The 21,996-nt window shown below is 37.4% G+C and overlaps 1 protein-coding gene across 3 annotated transcripts; it reads right to left on the reverse strand.

The window, feature by feature from the left end:
- Window positions 1–5: 5 nt before the first annotated feature.
- On the reverse strand, window positions 6–15,025 carry LOC309713414 (leucine-rich repeat-containing protein 51-like; the record flags this gene model as incomplete). Of its 3 annotated transcripts, XM_082545039.1 has the most annotated exons (6): window positions 14,617–15,025; window positions 8,744–8,806; window positions 6,745–6,866; window positions 6,085–6,290; window positions 5,697–5,845; window positions 6–132 (listed from the first exon to the last, which is right to left on the reverse strand). In XM_082545039.1, the coding sequence occupies exons 3-6, from the start codon at window positions 6,794–6,796 to the stop codon at window positions 6–8; spliced, it is 534 nt and encodes a 177-aa protein (XP_082401165.1). In that variant the 5' UTR covers window positions 6,797–6,866; window positions 8,744–8,806; window positions 14,617–15,025. The 3 variants fall into 3 exon arrangements, with proteins under 3 accessions (XP_082401165.1, XP_082401166.1, XP_082401167.1); XM_082545040.1 differs by lacking the exon at window positions 8,744–8,806; XM_082545041.1 differs by lacking the exons at window positions 8,744–8,806; window positions 14,617–15,025 and adding an exon at window positions 7,389–7,432.
- Between the last annotated feature and the right edge of the window lie 6,971 nt (window positions 15,026–21,996).

Consider the following 21,996-nt stretch of genomic DNA (forward strand, 5'->3'; position numbering starts at 1 on the left):
AACACTTAATGGTCTCGGGGTTTTTTTTTGGTGCCGTGAGAACGCCAGATATCTGCCATGACCCGCTCATCTCGTGTCACACCGCTGAAGTCCATCGTCTTCAGCTGAGGCAATACAGAAATCACGTAATTCCTAAACACACAAAAAGGCACACACGTCAAAGTCAGCTTTGACTCCAAGGGCACCGTGGACATGTTGAGTGCTTCCATATATGAAAATTCATATCAGCATTAACATTTGATTTTAAATAAGGACGATATGTCTAAGTCTTTGTGAAGCAGACTTTGCTGATTTTTCACATAAATGAGAGTATGAAGTGAGATGAAAACTAGAAAAATTTGCATTTCCTGCGAAAATGCAGTGTGGATGCTTAAAGCTGAAGCTGTATGCAAAAAGTAGCTGAAAAAGCTGAAAAGTTGCAGAAATTGTAAAAACTTTGCAGAAGCAAAAGAAGTTTGCTAAAATGGAATAACTTAGCAGAACTGCAATATCTTAGAGGAAACATAATACTTGGCAGAAATACAATAGCATAGCAGAATTTAGCAGAAATATTGTAACTTACCAGAAACATGATAACTTCTCAAAAATACAAGAATTTAGGAGAAATAGTATAAGATAACAGAAAGAATATATTTAGCCAAAAATACTTAAACATTACAGAAACACTATGATTTAGAAAAATAGTACAACAGAGCAGAAATATTGTGATTTACCAGAGACACTGTGATGAACTATGAATATTGTAATTTTAAATTAAGACTATGTTTTAGCACAAATATTATAATTTGGCAGAAATACTATAATTTAGCACAAATACTATAAAAAGCAGAAATACTATAATTTAGCAGAAATACTATATTAAGCACAAACCCAATAAAAAGCAGAAATACTGTACTATGATTTGGTAGAAAAAACTATAATTAATCAGAAATACTATATTTGGCAGAAATACGGTATTTGGCACAAATCTTATAAAATAGCAGAAATAGTATGATTTAGCACAATAGTAATAAGTTAAACAGAAAAATTGGAAAAGCAAAAATGGACAGCTGAAAAAATGATGAACATGCTGAAGGTCCCTCAACTATACTTGTTAAATGAAAAAAATCAGCAAAAAAATCTATAACAGCCACACAATCACAAATATGTACACATAAGAAAACACACATGCACAGAGAGACACACACACAAGATCCAATTCAGTCAACCAGTCTAAATATATTGAATTTGAATCTTAGAATGAGATCATCCCATTAAAAGCCTTTCTCTCTCTCTCTCTCTCTCTCTCTGTCACACACACACACACACACACACACACACACACACACACACACACAGGGAGAGAAAAGTGAGTTTCTAGGTCAGCCTGGGAGCTGCTGAATTTGAATCCACCAATCAGAGAGCCTGTGCACTCTTTCCCTCCAAAACAGGTGCATCCTTTTTACACACGCAGCACAGAGAGACACAGGATCATTGCAGTCTATTTCTCATAATGACGACTCCCCTCAAACAAATGACCATAATTTCCTAACCGTAGGAGCTAGAACGGTCATTCTTACACCGTTTTGTTCAGAAGAGATGGGGGAATCTTCAAGTGTTGACAATTTATCATTAAAATATGAATTTTTAGAGATATATCACACGGATGACTTGTTGACTTAGAAGCCACGAATTCCCCAATATGCAAATTTGAATACCTGGAGCCCACATACATGATTGGCTGGCTGGGAAGCTGTGCAGGCCCTGATTTGTGGATTTGAATTCCTCAGCCCTCAGATATGATTGGCTGGCTTAGAAGCCATGAAGTCCCCAATATGCAAATTTGAATGCCTCAGGACACATATATGATTGGCTGGGAAACCGTGCAGGACCTGATTTGAAAATTTGAATGTCTAAGTCCTCACAGAGGATTGGCTGCCTGGGGACCAGGCAGAAATATATAGAAATACTATGATTAAGCATAAATACTACATTTAGTAGAAATACTATGTTTTAGCACAAATCCTATAAAAAGCAGAAATACTATAATTTAGCAGAAATACTATATTAAGCACAAATCCTATAAAAAGCAGAAATAGTATGATTAAGCATAAATACTACATTTAGTAGAAATACTATGTTTTAGCACAAATCCTATAAAAAGCAGAAATACTATAATTTAGCAGAAATACTATATTAAGCACAAATCCTATAAAAAGCAGAAATACTATATTAAGCACAAATTCTATAAAAAGCAGAAATACTATATTAAGCACAAATCCTATTAAAAGCAGAAATACTATATTAAGCACAAATTTTGTAAAATAGCAGAAACAGTATGATTTAGCACAATAGTAATAAGTTAAACAGAAAAATTGGAAAAGCAAAATGGACAGCTGAAAAAATGCTGAACATGCTGAGGGTCCCTCAAATATACTTGTTAAATGAAAAAATCAGCAAAAAAATGCACAGGGAGAGAGAAGTAAGTTTCTAGGTCAGCCTGGGAGCTGCTGAATTTGAATCCACCAATCAGAGAGCCTGTGTACTTTTTCCCGCCAAAACAGGTGCATCTTTTTACACACGCAGCAGCACAGAGAGGCACAGGATTATTGCAGCCTATTTCTCATAGTGAGGACTCCCCTCAAACAAATGACCATAATTTCTAAACCGTAGGGGCTAGAGCGGTCATTCTTACACCGTTTTGTTCAGAAGAGATGGGGGAATCTTCCAGTGTTAACAATTTATCATTAAAATGTGAATTTTTAGAGATATACGACATGGATGACTTGTTGACTTAGAAGCCACAAATTCCCCCAATATGCAAATTTGAATGCCTGAGGCCACATACATGATTGGCTGGCTGGGAAGCTGTGCAGGCCCTGATTTGTGGATTTGAATTCCTCAGCCCTCAGATATGATTGGCTGGCTTAGAAGCCATGAAGGCCCCAATATGCAAATTTGAATGCCTCAGGACACATATATGATTGGCTGGGAAGCCGTGCAGGCCCTGATTTGAAAATTTGAATTTCTCAGTCCTCACAGAGGATTGGCTGCCTGGGGACCTGGCAGATATATATATAGAAATACTATGATTAAGCATACATACTACATTTAGTAGAAATACTATGTTTTAGCACAGATACTATAAAAAGCAGAAATACTATAATTTAGCAGAAATACTATATTAAGCACAAATCCTATAAAAAGCAGAAATACTATATTAGGTACAAATCCTATAAAAAGCAGAAATATTATATTAGGCACAAATCCTATAAAAAGCAGAAATACTATATTAGGCACAAATAGTATAAAAAGCAGAAATACTATAATTTAGCAGAAATACTATGTTTGGCACAAATCCTATAAAAATAATAAATACTATAATTTAGCAGAAATACTATATTAGGCACAAATCTTATGAAAAGCAGAAATAGTATGATTAAGCATAAACACTACATTTAGTAGAAATACTATGTTTGAGCAAAAATCCTATAAAAAGCAGAAATACTATATTAGGCACAAATCCCATAAAAAGCAGAAATAGTATGATTAAGCATAAATACTACATTTAGTAGAAATACTATGTTTTAGCACAAATAGTATAAAAAGCAGAAATATTGTAATTTAGCAGAAATACTATATTAGGCACAAATCTTATAAAATAGCAGAAATAGTATTATTTAGCACAATAGTAATAAATTAAACAGAAAAATTGGAAAAGCAAAATGGACAGCTGAAAAAATGCTGAACATGCTGAGGGTCCCTCAAATATACTTGTTAAATGAAAAAATCAGCAAAAAAATGCACAGGGAGAGAGAAGTAAGTTTCTAGGTCAGCCTGGGAGCTGCTGAATTTGAATCCACCAATCAGAGAGCCTGTGTACTTTTTCCCGCCAAAACATGTGCCTCTTTTTACACACGCAGCACAGAGAGGCACAGGATTATTGCAGCCTATTTCTCATAGTGAGGACTCCCCTCAAACAAATGACCATAATTTCCAAACCGTAGGGGCTAGAGCGGTCATTCTTACACCGTTTTGTTCAGAAGAGATGGGGGAATCTTCAAGTGTTTACAATTTATCATTAAAATATGAATTATTAAAGATATTTGACTTCTAATGCACCATAACTGAGTAGAGCGAAGCAAAAACTGCCTTGACTTGCCCTCAAACAACGCTTTGTGACTTGAAATCTATTTGGAGTATCGATATCATTCTTTCACCGTAAGAGACAGCAGGCTTTGGTGAACAATCATGGAAATTTTCAGGTCTCTGTGGAAATCCAACAAAAAGTTATGACGAGAGAAAAAAGTGGTTCATTTCCACAGTTTGAAATCTGAAGAAATCTGAGCGAAGGACGAATTTCCTACCCTCAAACAAGTCCAACTCATTTCAGAACGGTAATAGGTGAGAAAGAAATTCTTGAATTGTGAGCGTCAGGGGTGTCTGAAGATATTCGGGGACAAGCCTCATGTCTTAACTTTGCTTCGTTAAGGAGATATGACGATTCGAATATGCCTCTCATTACAGAAATCCAGCGGTGATTTTGAACAAGCTCTCCATTCACTTTATATGGAGAGTTTTCTGACCTTGTGTTAGTCTGAGGAGATTTGCAAAAATTCTATAAATCCCACAACAATGATGGTGACATTTTCTGAAAGCCAGCAAAAATACCTACGTTTTGATGTATAATTTGTGGAAGTTGAGTGAAAATTGAGCAAGTAGCAGGAAGTTGTTCGGACATGAAGTGAAAATTGCAAAACCTTCAGTGGCACACTGGAAGCCAAGAGCATAGCAACCATAACAACACATGTATTTTGTGAAAAATCACAATTTTGCAACTCAAAACTTTAAGAGGCATAAAAGTAAAACAGTAGAAGAATAGTTTAAAATTTGAACGGTGAAAATCGGCTGAAAATTGTGGAAGTAGTTAAACGGCGAAAAGTGTACGGAAGCAACTAGAATAATAATAATAATAATAAAGAATAAAGAGAAACAGGAACTCAATAGTGTGGATGCTTAAAGCATCCACACAATTAAATCAAAAAGCTATATCCCTGAGATATTGAACCTAATAACCTGACACATCTAATGTAGACATAAGCAGGTATCAGAGGTATCACATATCTCAATGTGACATTTCTCTGTCTATATCTGTAGGTGTTGCAAAAGATATATGATTAGATTCAGTGCATTAGTTATTACAAATACTGTTTAAACTAGAATATTATGGTACTTGGTACAGTACTACATATATTCAGTTAATGACATTTTTCATAAAAAGGAAGTTTACTTTACCTACTTTAGGTAAATTCTGTACTTTAATAGGAAGAATATTTTAGCTCTTGTTTTGCCACTTTGCTAAAATAGTTATTACATTTCTGATCAAATATTCCCTCTTACACACCTGTGATTTCCCATTAAAAAAACATAGCCCCCTGAAACAACTGTCAAGTTAGACTCAACATATGAGTTATCCTCAACATGCCGCACGATCTATGAATCTATGAAGCAGGTTTTGTCGGGGTATTTTTTTCTTTCTAATTCTTTTTTTTTTTTTTTGCTTTTCTTCTTCTCTGCTTCTGGCCTAGCCTCTTGCTATCAACTATCTACAACCAATCTAGAACCAGCCTGTGTATAACTCCACACACTGCAACTTCAGATCAGCTCTGAGAACAGAATGTCTGTCTTAAGTGAAATTGCTGAAAATGAGCTTGCACCTGTAGCCTTTGCTTGTTTCTATGAGATTGCCATGCAATGTGATTGTGTGCAGATGCTGGAGCTCTCTCAGCTTGTCCACTTCTGACAGGTTCCAGATGCTGTTGCCATGAAGATACAGCACACGCAGTTCTTTCAGCTCACACAAAACCTGTAACAGGGCTTAGTTGTAAATTTAAATCAATAAAATGCTGGTTAGCTTGCGAAGATATCAGAATTTATTGCATTTTGGGGAAACAAATGTAGATTATAAACATTTCATAAATAAACAGGGAGAACAAATGTTTTGTATAAGACGTGTGTAATTATACATCAAAGACAGGGGCTAATTTCAGAAGAAGACATAGAAAACTGAAAATGAGCTATTAGAAGAACAAAAATGATTCTTACAGGTTCTATGCAGGTGATTTTGTTGAAGGACAGATCCAACCATCCAAGCTTTGATGGTTGTGCAAAAAAGTGGTTGATCGTGTACTGGAGGCCAACAAGGTCGGTGAGGCTGTTATTACTGAGACGCAGAGAGCAGCTCAGGTACTTCCCCTTTGAGTTTGTGGTTAAAGGGCGGAGCAGACTTCGGGGCAGCTCTGCCAATGCACCTGAACCAAAAATAACATAATGAGACGTGATACATTATACGGGCAGCTTTGGTACTTGTTTATATGCGGTTTTATTTCTGCTGCTTAAAGCCGCTCTATTAAAGTGATTACTGCAGTCATGTTCACAGAATTTTATACTGTAGAAATAAGAAGTGATTTGAAGTATTTTATTTTAAAATGCTTTAAAAACAATAAGTTACAAGTTTGTGTGACTAGATTATGCTAGTGTGTAAACATTGCAGTATTTAAATTCATGCATTTTGATAACAGCAGTTGATACACTAACTATAATTAGGTGGTTTTGTAAGAGCAAGTGCTGTCCTAGAAAATACTTCCTACCAAAAAGCTCACCCCCCAGGAGCACTTAAATAATTATTAATGGAAGAAATATATTTAAAAGTAAACACTATTTCATTATCTACTTTATATTTCAGGATTTTTAAAAATATACTACCTGCAACATTGCTGAGATTTTTAAAAGAAAGATCCACTGGTGGACTATACATGTTCAGTTCAAAAAGTCTCCAGCAACAGCAGAATGAATGTCCAGATTAAACCTAGAGCAGTGACTGAATACTGAAAACACATGGTTGCATGAGAAAAAAAATTAAACATATTGCTTAGCGATGAAATTCAAAAGTCAACATTTGCAGTTTATACACAAACACACACACACACAATATAGAATGCATTCAATTGATATATATTTTAGAAGGAGAGAGAAGAAGACCTAACATTGATTATAGATCACCTCATCTTTCTACTTCTTACAGATACATGCATGCATGGAAACCACAGAATACTATCCTGCAGTAATGCAGTCCCAATAAGAAGTTTTAGAACATTTAAAAAAAATGGCAAAAAATATCATATTTTGCATGGTTAATCTTAACAAGGTTCCAAGTAGAGCTTCAACATGCAACAAGAAGAAATGGGAGTGAGACAAAACAATTATTTGACCATGCAAGTTATTGAAAACAAAGCTTAAACTGAAACAAGTTGTTTTCCAGTTGGTAAAACACTTAGAACCACATGCTTGTAAAAGGTCAAATCTGTGAAAAAAACGTGGTTTCATCATCATTTCTGTCAGGTACTCACATTGTCATGATGTTCTGATGGCAAAAGCACAAAAAACATTTCGTTTTTAACGTTGTCAGGTTGTTGAACTGCATAAACAGGGTCTCTCGCAGGACGCCATTGGTAATGGGGTGGGAAGTAGTAAGACAGTCATTTGGAATTTCTTAAATGATCCTGGGGGTTATGGAACAAACAAGTCAAGTAAAAGACCCAAAAAGATTTCACCAGAACTGAGGAACCAATTGGCAGTCCGTCAAGACATTGGAAATCCTCGACCCAAATTACGACCGTTAATGGTGTCGACTGCAACTCCATAACCATCAGACAGCATCTGAGACTGAAGGGCTTCAAAACCAAAAAACGTCTTCAAAGGTCTCCTTGAAAGCCACAGAACTGACCGTTTGGACTTTGCAAGAGAGCACCAAACATGGGACACTGAAAGGTGGAAGGAAGTTTTATTCTCTGATGAGAAAAAAAATTTAATCTTGATGGTCCTGATGGTTTCCAACGTTACTGGCATGACAAGCAGATCCCACCTGAGATGTTTTCATTTACAGGGTTTACAGGGTTTTTTGGAGGTGTGGTCCTAAACTTTTAAATAAAGCGTTGTTTTCAACAAATTGCTCAAAAAAATGTTTTGCTTCACTCCCATTTCTTCTTGTTGCATGTTGAAGCTCTACTTGGAACCTTGTTAAGATCCAACTATGCAAAATACGTTTTTTGCCGTTTTTCAAGTGGTCTCAAACTTTTGATTGGGACTGTACATTGCCAACCAAAACATGACAACGTGATTATTGATTACATTGCAAGTCAGTCAGCTAAAGCACATAATAACAATGTTAGAGCTTTTGACTTAAATCATAACCTGGAATCAAGTTTTTCAGGCCGTCAGGAAGTCAAGGAATGCTCCAATCCAATATTTGGATCATGTATTGTACCAATCCCAACTTTAAAAGCTGGACATCGTGTGAATGTCATGACCAAAAATCTTACAGCACAACCCTGTATCGTATGAAAAGATCAATGCCTTTTACCTGGCATGCCAATTTCCTCACGCCATCATCGGAGTCCAGATGAACTGGTGAGTGAGTTGTCCACGGAACCAGATGCAAACATGTTTACCTATTATGTGTGTGGTGTGGAAAAACTCACCTGTCTAGAATATATGTCACTGTCTGCATTTCTATTATTGGGATATATATGCTCTAACTCTCCTGAATTGTGCATCTATGCTGACAATGTACCAACGAGCACAGAAAAATAAACAGAATATGAGTTTGAGAGGGTAAATGGAGGACATATTCACAAAGAAGAACTCAAAGGACAGAAGAGGTGATCATGGAAAATTACATCCATCAGCCGGAGATTTTCCTCACCTTGTTGCTCCCTCAAGATGTCAGTGTCTGTGTACGCCTCGCTAATAGCACAACAGCACCTCACTGAAAGAGTAAGGACAGTCCTTCAATAAGATATGAAAATGACAGTGAGCCATAGTGAAGGACACAGACAGAGACTCAGACAGAGGCTGGAATCAGGATGGGTTTGAACAAATGTTTTGGAAGTCAGAGTATGTGAGGTATGTAAAGGAGATATCGAGTGTTTATTTACAAGCCGCATGGTTCATCTAATGTTTAAGGTGATCTTCAAATTTATGTCTCACTGATAAATTGCGTATAAGCATGTGGGAGGGTGGTGTCATTGGTGTGTGCGTGGCTGAGTCTCTTAAGATCATAGATCAGGAAACAGGGTCATTCAGATGAATAAAACATCAAGCAGGAGACCAGATGGAAAAATCTGGACTTCTTTCCTCCCTGCAACGGCCATGAGTGATGTGCTTAATACCCATGTACTACAGTGAGTCCATTCAGCCGCACACAGTAGGAAGCTGAAAAATCTGAACAGCAGTGGTTTGAAGGGATTGAATATTCATGAGGGCACCGTAACACTGTAGGCTATAGACCTCAGGATAATCAATATAGAGTACTGTGCAAAACTCTTGAGCCACTCCTTATTTCTTTATACACTGTAGTTTGAGCAAAAGTTCTCCAGGCTTTCTGAAAATCTCTCAAAGTCGTTCTTTGGACATTGGCAGAGGAATGTGTTTTTTTCTTTGTTAATGTTTATTAATGAGGTGATTCTAATGGAGCTACTATTCAATAATTTTGCACAAGGTGAGCAGTGTATGCTTAAAAAAGCTGAGGAAACTGGCGAGTTGGAGGAAAAATATCCAGCTACACAATATCGAGTATATATATTCATCCAGTCCTTCAGTTTAGTTCAGTTGAGATTAACTTTAACGGGTCTTACAGATCCATTGGTTGCAAATTACATAGACCTTTATAGAGTGATGAATTCCACTTTGAAATGTTTTAGCTTAAACTATCATCACTATGTACAGAAAGGGTCAAGAGACAGGTACAACAATGAGTGTCTATGGCTATCTGCAAAAAACAGTAGAGGCTCTGTCATGATTTGGGGAATGGATGGAAGTATAACACAATAAGGTACTGTCAAATCTTGATCCATCATGGAATACCATCTGGAAAGCTTGTGACACATTGCCAATGGAGCAAAAGCATAACTACCTAGTGAAAACAGACAGGGGAACACTATCAGTCATGGATTGGTCTCACCAGAGCCCAGACATCAACATTACTGAAGCAGTGTGGGATCATCTTGACAGAGAACAGAACAAAAGGCAGACAAAAAATGTCTTTCAAGAAGCCTGGAGGACTATTCCTGAAGACCACTTCAAAAATTTAGAAACAGCAAGCTTGCCCAACAGAGTTCATGCTGTGTTGAAGAATAAAGGTGGTCACAGCAAATGTTAACTTTAGACCCTTGTGCCCACTCTCCAAATTTCCAAGCCAAATATAAAGAAATGGGAGGTGCCTTAAGACTTTTTCGCAGTATAGTATTTTATAGCTGTTTATTCTCAGCTGCATTGTCCACTGCTTAACTTGGCAGATGGCTGTCGCCAAGTCTCTTTCCATTTATTAGCACCTTACATTAGCGCGGTACTGGAAGTGGAGAACTGGATGCAAGTGAAACTGAAGTAGCTCTAAACTAGTTTAAACTTTCCATTAAAGACTTGTTTGGGTAAGTGCTATCAGTGTAATATGGAATGAGGAAATATCAGGCGAAGGTAAGGTACTTTGCTCAAGAAACATAAAACTCTGTTCTTTCCTTGTATACTGTATTTCTGTATTTATGTAAGCTGAACACTTGCATATGACTAAAAACCATGAAATAAATAAAGTCCAGGTTCTGATCAAGATTTAGTAAGATAGCTGAACTTGTGTTCTTAAGAGTCACATAGCAGAAAAGAAACAGAATGGACACTCTGGTCTGAAGAGTTCAAATCAAAGGTCAAAGTGATATAAGAACTCCACATCACTCCTCATCCAATTCAGCTCACCCGCTTCAAACAAAACAACAATTATGACATTGTACACACAGCACTGAAATGACTCATTTAAAAACAGCGGCTTGAAACATAATGCATGTTTTTACATAATCGTTCAGCATCGATGTGCTGTTAATGTTTGGACTGCAAGATTGGTAGAGCTCGGGCAGCCTTTAGTGTTTCACGTATCCCTTTAATTTCTTTCCGCACTTGCATCTGCATATTATATAGGTGGTATAAGCAAGAAGAACGGCTTAATACAGGCACATTTTCAGCCTGTAAGAGACCTGCATAAACACAGCCGCTGTTGTGTAATACCAACTTCTGCGGCGTAAGTGCATCTGCCATTGTCCCCTGATGAAAGGTAATGGTATTAGAGGAATATCCTTGCTTCCTGCTTTATTCTTAACTATCGTATTTGAACATTTAAAACAAAGGAGATGGATTTAAACAAGATTATTTCTTCATGTGACATTCAAGGTGATCCACAGCGTATTCAGCATGCACAACAAAACAGCAGCTTTCTCACAGTTAATGTCATTTTAATTATCTTAACATTAACTGTGCAGGAAAAAAACTGGGGAATGGATGCCATGCTGGTCAAGCAAAACAATTTTAACACTGTCTGTTATTTAGTTTTTGTGTTTTCTTCTGTTTGACTGAATATATATTTAGCCAGTCATACATCCAAGCTTGTTACAATAAACATGAGAGAAAACAGCTATTGTTACAGCAGAAGAAAAAATATCCATTTGAGGAAAGTCCCACCCCTAACTCAATGCACTATGTATTTAAGTTACTGTTAGTGTTTGTTTGCTCTGTGCTTAATTGGGGTCTTTGCAGTACCAGTCAAAAGTTGGCCTTTCAGCAATATATGAGCATCACCTAATGCTGTGCTGAAAACAGTGCCGACAGTTTATTGTCTTCAGTGTTATGAAAACAATGTTTAATTTTAAAGCTGTAATCATCAAGTCCGAGCCACTGAAATTACTCCATTCTCTTTGATACTTCTTTTTACTTTTTGTACTTTAAATGTTTCAGATTTGTGCTTAAAAATGATATTATGCTATACTGCAAATGTGATTTTGCTGCATCTCTCAGTGTATTCAAACACTTAAACTATGCTATCCTATCCTGGAGGTGCATAGATCCCACACTCAAAATGCATCATTCATAGCTGAATATGAGAAATTTATAGTGGCGAGTTCATCACTTATGCCCTTTGCCCAGGGGTACAAAGACATACACACATTCAGACATACACAATGAATGCTGGAGTGTGCACAGTTACTGTAAAAGTACAACGATCTTGGCACACAGCTGCATTACCACACACATTAAATGACCATGGATACAATCAATATTCTGTGTTGCCTAAAGGGACATAGAAAGAATCTTTTTTCCAAATTCTACCTCCATGAAATTTTTCTACCCCAGTGCTCAGGCTTTGCCCTTACCATGTCTCTTCCCTTCACTCATTATCGGCCTCTACTCTACATTAAAAAGCACTGATCTTCTCAATTTCACCTTCTAATTCTCCTTGTCTGCTTTTTATCAGTCTCTCCTATTTGTCCTTAACAACAGCTGTGTGTCCCTGTCCTTCAGAATCAGTAACAACAGACTTAAAGAGGGGTATTTTCTCACCGCAATTTCCCCTTTTCTTCTTATGTAATAAATGTGTTTCTTCTTCTCTTCATGCATATTCTTACCTTTGTTCTGTCACTGTCTCTTACTCTATTCCCCACCCTCTCCTTTTAGTATTACATAGGAGGTCATGCTATTAGCACACTGGTCACTCGGGCTTCTCATGGCATGGGCACACTTTGCTGCTTACCTTCTATTAAGAATATACTGACAGTCCATCAATGGCCTCCACAGCCAGTCACTCTCTTAAATTCTCAGTTGTGTAGTCAGTCAGAAAGCTAGTATATCTGTCAGCAAGCTGCTGTGTCAGATGGTCATTCAACCAGTCACGCAATGCATCAGTCATGTCAGTCAATTTGACAGGCAGCGTGGGTAAAGCAGTGTATCAGTCCATTAGTGAGGCAGTCAGATGGATGATGTATACAGCGATGCTACTAATTAGTTATCCAGTCAGTTGTACTGCTTTCATCAGAGACATACGAACACATAACAGAAAATAAAGAATCTTCACTATTGCTTTAGCAGGCAGTGTAACTCAAGTTCTGATAGTACTGTGTTTGTTTGCCTAGAATTACTTCCTGACATAAATAAATGAACAGTTCCTTTCTGTTGAGATGATCCCACGCTGTTTCAATAACACTGAGATCTGCAATCTGGGGAGATCAGTTCATGACAGAGTGTTTTTCTTTTACTGCATCTATTTTACCAAAACACCTGCAGGGCACCGACCCTTGAGGCCTGGAGTTGGACACACCTGCCTTAAAGCCATATAAATAATTGTTTATTCCATCAATCAGTTCTTAACTATTACTATTTTGTGTTATTCAATAAATATAGTTATGCAGCTAAATGTAATCAATGTCTGAAGATTAAGTATTAGTATTCATTAAGCAGCTACATTTCTGTGGTTTTTACTTTTGTATTTCACCTTTATTTATACAGGTAAATCTCACTAAGACATGAGGTCTCATTTTCAAGAGCTACCTGTTTTAAATATCTGTAATAATACTGTGTTACTATCGTGTGACTCATCAGGACTGCGCAAAGAAATCCCAGAGTGTGTCTTGTGATGTCTGAGAAACCATAACGTAGCAAAATATGTTTTGGATGTTGTGGAGGTTTGTGGGGTGGGAGCTCTCTGAATCTGGCTTGTTCTGACTTCCATAGATGCCAGATTGCATTTGGATCTAGGATTTTCGAAGATGGGTGAATGCCTCGGGCAGATTTTGTGGTGTGTAGCAGTTTGAGGTGTGTTACTGGCTCTACAGCTGTAGAACCAGTACGACACCCAGTTAGATCTACTGTAAGGTTGCTGCATGTCAAAGTGGCATCTAAATTACATGAATATCAGAACCTATCTATTATAAGCAGAACATTGCAGATGATTCTTGTTAAATCACTTGATTTGTCAATGGTATATGTCAATGGCATAAATATGAAATATTTTAAGAGAGAAATAGGTGCCGACAGTAGTTGTATTAGGCTACAGTCCCAGTGTTGAATAACTAAGAAGATCAAAACCTAAGTAGGCTAAGGATTCTTGCTAAAAAGCATGTACTTCAAAGAGGGCAACTGAAAGATAAAACTAAAAAGCTGGACAAAGTTGTTACTATCTCTTTCAGTCTTTTTCATACCTTTTGTTAACTAAAGATCACTGGGAGCCCTTTTATCAATACAACCTGTATCACCCTCATTCAATTTAACAAAGTGACTTCAGGGAGTTGCTCAATACAGCTCAGCTGGAGCAGGTGGGGTTAAGTGCTTTTGTCAAGGGCACCACCAGAGGTTTGCTTGTGAAGAGTAAAAGCATTGCTCAAAGATCTGCTCTGCCTCAGTGCTGGGAGGTGCACTCCAGTCACAGGCCACAATTTTGACACTTACACCACAGATTTGTTCAAAACTCATTACATAATTGGAATACATGTAACTGAGAAAACCTAGTGCTGCGGTACAGAAAAATAAATCATGTTACACTGATCCTGTTCGGTCCTCCTTTTGATGTTTTACAAACCTTGGTTGAAGAACCACTAACTGTTCAGTTAATAAATTTGTTTCAATAACTCATCATTTCCAAGCAAGATCAGAGAGTTCAGTATGTGAAACTTGAAGTAGAGCAGTCTACTGTCAAGGCTAAAGCCCCTAACATTTCAACATATGCATCAGTAAATGTAATCTGTCCCTTCTTTTCCCATGGCTTACCTCAGAAAAACTCAATTCAGCCTGTGAGTTTTAGCAGAATCATACTGAAAGACAGTCAAATGACCATCGGTGAAACATTTATCTTCACTGGAGGATTGTCCACCTCTGTAAACTGCAAGACTGACATTATATGCCAAGCTGTTAAACATTAAAACTTATACCTGCTCAAAATTAGCGTGCCATGCTAGGCGTGGCCTTTAGCATACTGTTACTGTGAGCTTAAGTAGGCTCCAGTAGATGTACAGATAAACATAACCTTAAACGTTGAAATGCTGATACTTTTGAAGCAGCAGAGCAATCCTTGTTGCTCCAACCTTTACAGACCTGAAGCCTGTTTCTCTGCTAATGTACAGAACTTTTCCCGGGTAAGAAGCTTTTAACAAACAAGCTCACTAGCTAATAAGCTAAAATTTTGACTGCTTGATTTAGCATATAAGTAATGTTTAATAAACATGATTGCTAGCCAATATGCTAAAAACTGCTTAATTTATCCATGTGATGAAGTTAGATGATGCTAAGTGAAAGTCTAATTAGTGAATCACAAAACTACATTCACTCACACTAAGTATTTTTGCTGCACAAAAAGAGTCTTTGTAATGTAATGAAGCAAAAATAAGACAGACACTTGTTCTGTATTTCAGTATTTCGTATACTTCTCCTGTTTAAAACTGCCTTACTAGCATTTTTTGTGATTAAGGGTACACAAAGGGATAATTATACCGCCTTAAATGAGCTGCATGGATTCATTCTCTGAAATTAATTAATTTTCCATGACGCTTCAGGATGAGATTGCTATGCATCATGGAGGTTTGCATGTCATGGTTGTACAACTCACTTAGAAAAGGAGCAAAGAGCTAATTACACTTAAGCCTTATCATTTAAGCTAATGTTCATGGGTAAACTTGTAAACATTAATTGTCTAGGTCAGTTTTTCTTTCAGTTGAAGTTCAGAAGACAGACATGACAAAGTTTGAGTTTCTGCAGACCTTCCAGAGACCCACAGAAGATTGATAACTTTCCATTTGTAGTGGATGACAAGCCCCAGCCCAAAAGGAACTGAACTTTACAGCCTGCAGTAAGTGCAGTAGAAGAAAGTGTACTCTAACACAGATAAGTGTATTGGTTTCACACTAACCACCTGCTTCAGATCAACCAGCAATTTGAAATGGATCAAAGTGACCTTAAAAAGGTGCACTCTGATTTCTCATATGTGTGCACAGTTGGGTTTTTTCTTAGAGTTTACTGATTGTAACACAGTGTAGAACGTTTCATGTTGCTGATCTGAACAACAACTAAATAAAACCAGATTATTGTTTTAACAGTCTTATCCACCCTCTTGGCTTCTGCTGCTCCCAAAATCTTATGAATTTGGTTATATTGTTGCTCCTGGTAATGAAAGTTATATTCACTTTCGTTACCAGGAGCATAACATTTTTTCTTTGTATTGTGTACCAGTTATACCTTAACCCAACCTCACAAAGCCCCTTACATATCAGCATTTGTGTTGTTTTAGTAAGAAATTGGTAAGTAATCTCACAGACTAATGTGTAGTCGCTCTTTTTATCAGAATATTTTCATGTTAGACAAAAACACGAAATTGTGTAAACTCCCAAGGGCTTAATTGTTGCAAATGCATACTCAGTGTTTTAAACTTTAGCGGAGGTCTACTGAGGAATCACTTTAGACTGAATTTATCATGTATACTGATAAAAGAAACACAATTCAACTCCTATGTGAGATTCAGCCAAGGCTTACACAAATTGGTACCAACATTATACTACGAAATTTCAACATACAAACAAAAAAGATCTTTACGAATGCTGACACTTAAAACCAATATTAGTCGGGTTGTGGCAAGTACTTTAGAGAATGGCTGGTGTAACTGAGAAAGTGAAAAAAAAAGTTGATGGGGAACTTCAAAAGAGCGCATCTCAAGAATAAAAAAAGTTTCTCTGCCTGTAAGGTTTTGGATTTAAAATAGACAGACCTGGAATTTCATCTCCAAACTGAGATCTTAATTATAAAAATAAAACCCAACAAAGGCAAAAATCATAATTCCCAGGAGTAAAAATGAAGTACTGCGTACGCTGCGGTATGCTTATACAGATTAGGATGAAAGCATCATTCGTGTGATAGAACTGCAGCTCTGTTCAGCTACCTGCCTAAATATATCTTCATTAAGAGAAAAACCCTAGAGTGAAAAGGAAGCTTGGCAAGTGGGTGCAAGGATGTAGGACAAAACATTCCAAGAAGAAGCCTCAAAAAGTGTGTAATTATACTTTATATATATATTAAATATACATAATTATACTTATAGTCAAACTCAAATAATTGTTTTAAGAGGGATCATGAGTCCGTGTTCTTAGAACGGAATATTATTTGAATATTAACACAAGTTTATAACATGTAGCACTTTTAAAAGTTCAGTGCACAACAAGAACGTAGTGTAAGCTGAACAGCTTAGCAAGGACCATCTGCATCTAAAGGACAACGGTCACTCTTTCGAGGACGCCAATGTTCACATTTTGGACAGAGAAGACAGATGGTTTGAAAAAGGAGTGAAAGAAGCCATCTATGTCCACTGTGAACAACCATCTTTGAACAGAGGCGGTGGCTTAAGACAGTGGTCCCCAACCCCTGGGCCATGGACTGGTACTGGTCCGTGAGTCGTTTGGTACCCGGCCGCAAGAGTTGAGGCTCGGGTGTGAAATTTATGGTTTTCAGGTTTTTATCGTTTTTATCGTTAACTCTGTTTCCCTGGGTCTTTTCCCATGTGTTATGAATAAATCTTATTTTCTTTGGTGCTGGTACTGGTTTAATTGTGTTGTATTTATCCGCGACACCTTAAAGGCCGGACCGTGAAAATATTATGAGACAAACCACAAAAACAGGTTGGGGACTGCTGGCATATGACACCAACTGTCTGCCATCTATAATCCAGTTTTGAGATCCCTTCCCAGATGCTTTAACGCCCACTTACATCCTGGGCCATTTGACCTCAGGAAATCACATGATAGGGTGGGGCTAGGCTTCAAACTGGGTTCACCAGAAACCTTGGCTGATTGTGACCCACACCCATTTTCACATCTTGGCTCGTGTGATTAAGTAGAGGATCAATAGAGGGTCCATGACCTTCTTGGGGACACTCCTATACGGCTTAAATCTGGGACTCTCCACCAATTACTCTTAGGACTGAACTTGGTGAAACGTCTTCAAGGAAACTTAAAGAAGTCCAGACGCTTTTCTTTCCAAGCTCCTTAGACTACAATGACCTGGATGACTGAGAACCTTCACAGACATACTAATGAAGATTTAAAGGAATTTGATTACAAAGGCTGAGCTTGGGTCACAGTAATCTAAGTATATACGATACAAGTAAAATAACGTTACATTTTTAAAAGCAGCAGGCTGCCTATTCTTTTAACATGTACTCAGTTTAAGAACCTTTAATTTTCAAAGATTTGTGTCAGTCACATTTAAACATATTTGAAATGATATGCACTGGTGTGAAGCTGGTAGGGAAGATTTCATGCAGAGCTCAAGAGACTCCAATCACATTTGAATAGGACAGAGTAGGATAACTTCACTGTTAATGTGTTAGATATAATTACACGATGAAAAACACAGTACAGATCTGAAACACATTCAGTATTATGCTGCTGACACTGGTACTGGTTCAAAGGCTCGGGAAAATACACATCCATTTTGATTGACTTCTTAAAGGTCATGTAATTAAGAATGTAATAGGAAGATATCCATCTTTATGGCTTGTCAAGTGAATATTTGACATCAGCACATTGCACGCACAAGCACACACAAATGCACATAACCACAGACAGTCTTTCAAATGCGTGTTAACCCCTCAAAGTGTATCTGTGTGTGTGCTCTTGCACACAAAATCATAATTCATTATTATCTGCAACGCCCAGGCAGTGACCTCTTAACATTAGAGGAATAAGTGATGGAGAGAGAATGTGCATGTCTACATGCGTGGAGAGAAGAATGATGAATGAGTGTGTGTTGGTGTGTGCGCATTTTGCTCCCTGTCGAAATAGGTTAAATATATTCTGAGGACACACGGTAGCTTTTTGACACCACATAAAAAGAGTGTGAAGGGATGTATGTGTGTACAAGTTCTGTCAAAAATGTAAATCACAATAAAAAAAACACATTGTGGTGATCTGGTTGGCTTGTGGGGATTTAAAAAATGCAAATCACCATAATCACTGAGTGTTACTTTAAAGACTTGCTTTAAGGTTAGTGTAAGGGAGGATTACTTGAAGGTAAAGGCTTGAGTTAGGTTAATAAAATCAGTGTAACGATTTCCATCTGAAGTGATGGAAATACAGCCGTGTGTGTGTGTGTGTGTGTGTGTGTGTGTTCTGTGTGAAGATAAGAGTGAGTAACGTCTGTCTGTGGTGCCAAAGCTGAGGATGTTACTGAAGGGCTTAATTAACTGTCACATAACAGCCAACAGAAGGAAACAATACTTAACACAGCCCAAACTGAATGTGTGTGAATGTTAGAGGAAAGTATAAAGTATATGTTAAAACACAGCAAGATTTCCAAGCTTTTGTTGGGGTTTTTTCTTCTTTTTTCTTTTGGACAGTTCTGAGTGACTTTCTTAAAAGTGGCGTGCCTGCTAATGCATGTGTGTGGCTTTCTGTGAAATTATGATTGCCTGTGGAGAGCATCTTTGAAAACAAGTGAGTTCAGAAAAGAGTGTTTTGCCATTGGCCTATTTGGCAAGTGGTGAATTTAGAAAGTATCAGAGGCAATAGACTGTTAAATGATGAGCTGGAAAGAAGGACCATTTTAAAAATGCATGAACCCTGGCCAAGGAATCTGATCAGAATTTTGTCAAAAGCTTCTTATTTTTTAGGTCACAGATATCAATAGCCTTACATATTTTTTCATTTATTTATTTTAAACTGGATATTTAAAATAGCCAGTTTTTAAAATACAATGAAACTTTTTGTGTGATGTGTTTTTTTCCCCCTTTGTTGGATTACCTTAGTGTAGTTTGACAATTAAATTTATATTCTTTTTAAAGCATATAAATATTTCAAAAACAGTGTAACATGTTTAGTTATCATTGAATGACACATAATATTATTCTTATTTCAACTGTTAGCAAAAACATATTTGTTTCCACAGTTTTGTCCCGTCTCCCTTCACTCACCCCCAACTGGTCATGGCAGCTTCCCAACCTGAGCGTGGTTCTGCTGGAAGCTTCTTCCTGTTAAAATTGAGATTTTTCTTCCCACTGTCACCAATGCATGCTCATGGGGGGGGCGGGGTCCATCTGATAATTAGGCTTTTCTCTGTATTGTGTTAGGATCTAAGAGGGCAAGAAGCCATTCTTAATATCATACCCCCCCCCCCCCCACACACACACACTGTCGTGAAAACTACTTAAGATAAAAGTGGTGATAGAAATAATGACTTTAAACTCATCAAAACAGGCAAAACAGTATATCACTGCACCAATTTTCCTTTTTTCTATCAAAATATAAAGAAATTAGGGGCAGCTCAAGACTTGAATATGAACATATTGGCTGCTTTATTTTTAAAGCATTTCCATTCAAATATGTGATGAAGCAATTAGGAATTAAAATTAATATGTAGTAATCTCTTCCTCAGGGCTAAAAGAGGTCAAAAAGTTTTTCATGTGCATGTGTGGCTACTTCATAGAGGTTCAACAATTATCAACAATGACTCTTAGCAGCCTTTACAAAAACTTATGGTTTTGATTTCTATTCTATTCTGGTTAGAAAAAGTCAAAACAGCTGCTGTACAGCCTTCTTTAGAAAAACTGTACTATCATCAAACTGTACCAGGATCACAGTCAATGACTGCCTGAATTCTGGATGTAAGGGCAAAACCAGGAAATTGTAGTGGTAGAACAAGCTATACTTTATTTCTAAAATCATTTGAAAGGGTTGTTGGAAAACAATTATGTGACTATTTGCACAGGAAGGGTTTATTTAAAGAGTTTTACTTTGGATTTAGAGCATATCATTGCACGGACACAGCATGCTTTCAGAGTGCAGTATTACCTGAGGTTACTAAAGTTGTGAAAGTAAAGGCAGAGTGAGGCAGAGCTTCGAGCTCCTCTTCTGTGGAACCAGCTCCTAGTTTGGGTTTAGGAGGCAGACACCACACTATTAACATTTAAAACTTTGATGTTTGACAAAGCTTTCAGGTAGAGCAGGCTAAGGTGACCCTGAATCATCCTTTTGTTACCCTGTTACTTTCTATGCATTTGTATGCCAGTATTGCACGGCACTGACTTTGTGTCCCCCACTCTTTTCCTCTGTTTCCTCTGTCTCTGGCCCTTGAGCTGCATTGCTTTTTATCTGCAGTCGGGGGCCCCCCACCATACACACTGTTTATTGTTATATTTTGCCTTCTCTTTCCTCTCACCCCAGCGAGCCGAGGCAGATGGCTATCCTCCCTGAGCCCGGATCTACCAGAGGTTTCTTCCTGTTAAAAATCAGTTATTTTCTGACACTGATGCCAATACTCTTTCATAAAGAAACAGAGTTTTTATCTCTTAAAATCTGAACTATCTTGAGATGATGAGGTATTTAACTACAAATAAATTTAACTAAAAACAAGTTCAATTGAGTTAGAATTAAGTTACAAGACAAGATTGGAGGTTTTGCCAAGCAAAGTGTGTCCAGTGTTGGTTGGCGTTTCATCTGATTGTAAAGCAAGCTATGCTATCTTTAGCTACTGTTATCTCAGGACAGTAATATTTCATTTTATTAAAAAGCTCATCAACTTTAATGCAATTAGCAATTTATGTGATAAAGTATTGATATTTTGCACCCCATACTTGATACACTATTACCACACATTAGTATGGCGGTAGTAATAGTATGGTGTATTGATCCCCCCCCACACCCAGTCAATATTGGCCAATTGCTGGTCTTGAAAATCTATATTAGCGGATCTCATGTAATTAAAGGAATATAACAGTACTAAAAGGACTGCTTTTGATGCTTTGCTTCATATTCTCTCTCTCTCTCTCTCTCTCTCTCTCTCTGCGCCCCAAAGATATCGGTCCTAATGTTGTTAAAATCTCTTAAAGTGCTTCAAGGATCATCTGCTGTGAAGTCGGCATTAGTCTTCAGCCTTAAACGTGAAATGACTGAAACAGTTTGCCAAGGGAGCTTTGGCTGGGCACCAGTCCAAACTGTTTCTTATGTGATCAATAACACTTTAAAATCAATCCCAAACTGCAAAGTGGAGCCACCAAAGTTAATCTAAAATGGGACTAATATGCTGTATATTCTTAATTCTCATCAGCAGACTGCAGCATTTTAGGCCAACTATGCATTATTGGGACATGTTGTGTTTGTAGTACATGGCGCC

The sequence above is a fragment of the Aulonocara stuartgranti genome (assembly GCF_965226115.1).
Source record: "Aulonocara stuartgranti genome assembly, chromosome: 8".
Lineage (NCBI taxonomy): Eukaryota > Metazoa > Chordata > Actinopteri > Cichliformes > Cichlidae > Aulonocara > Aulonocara stuartgranti.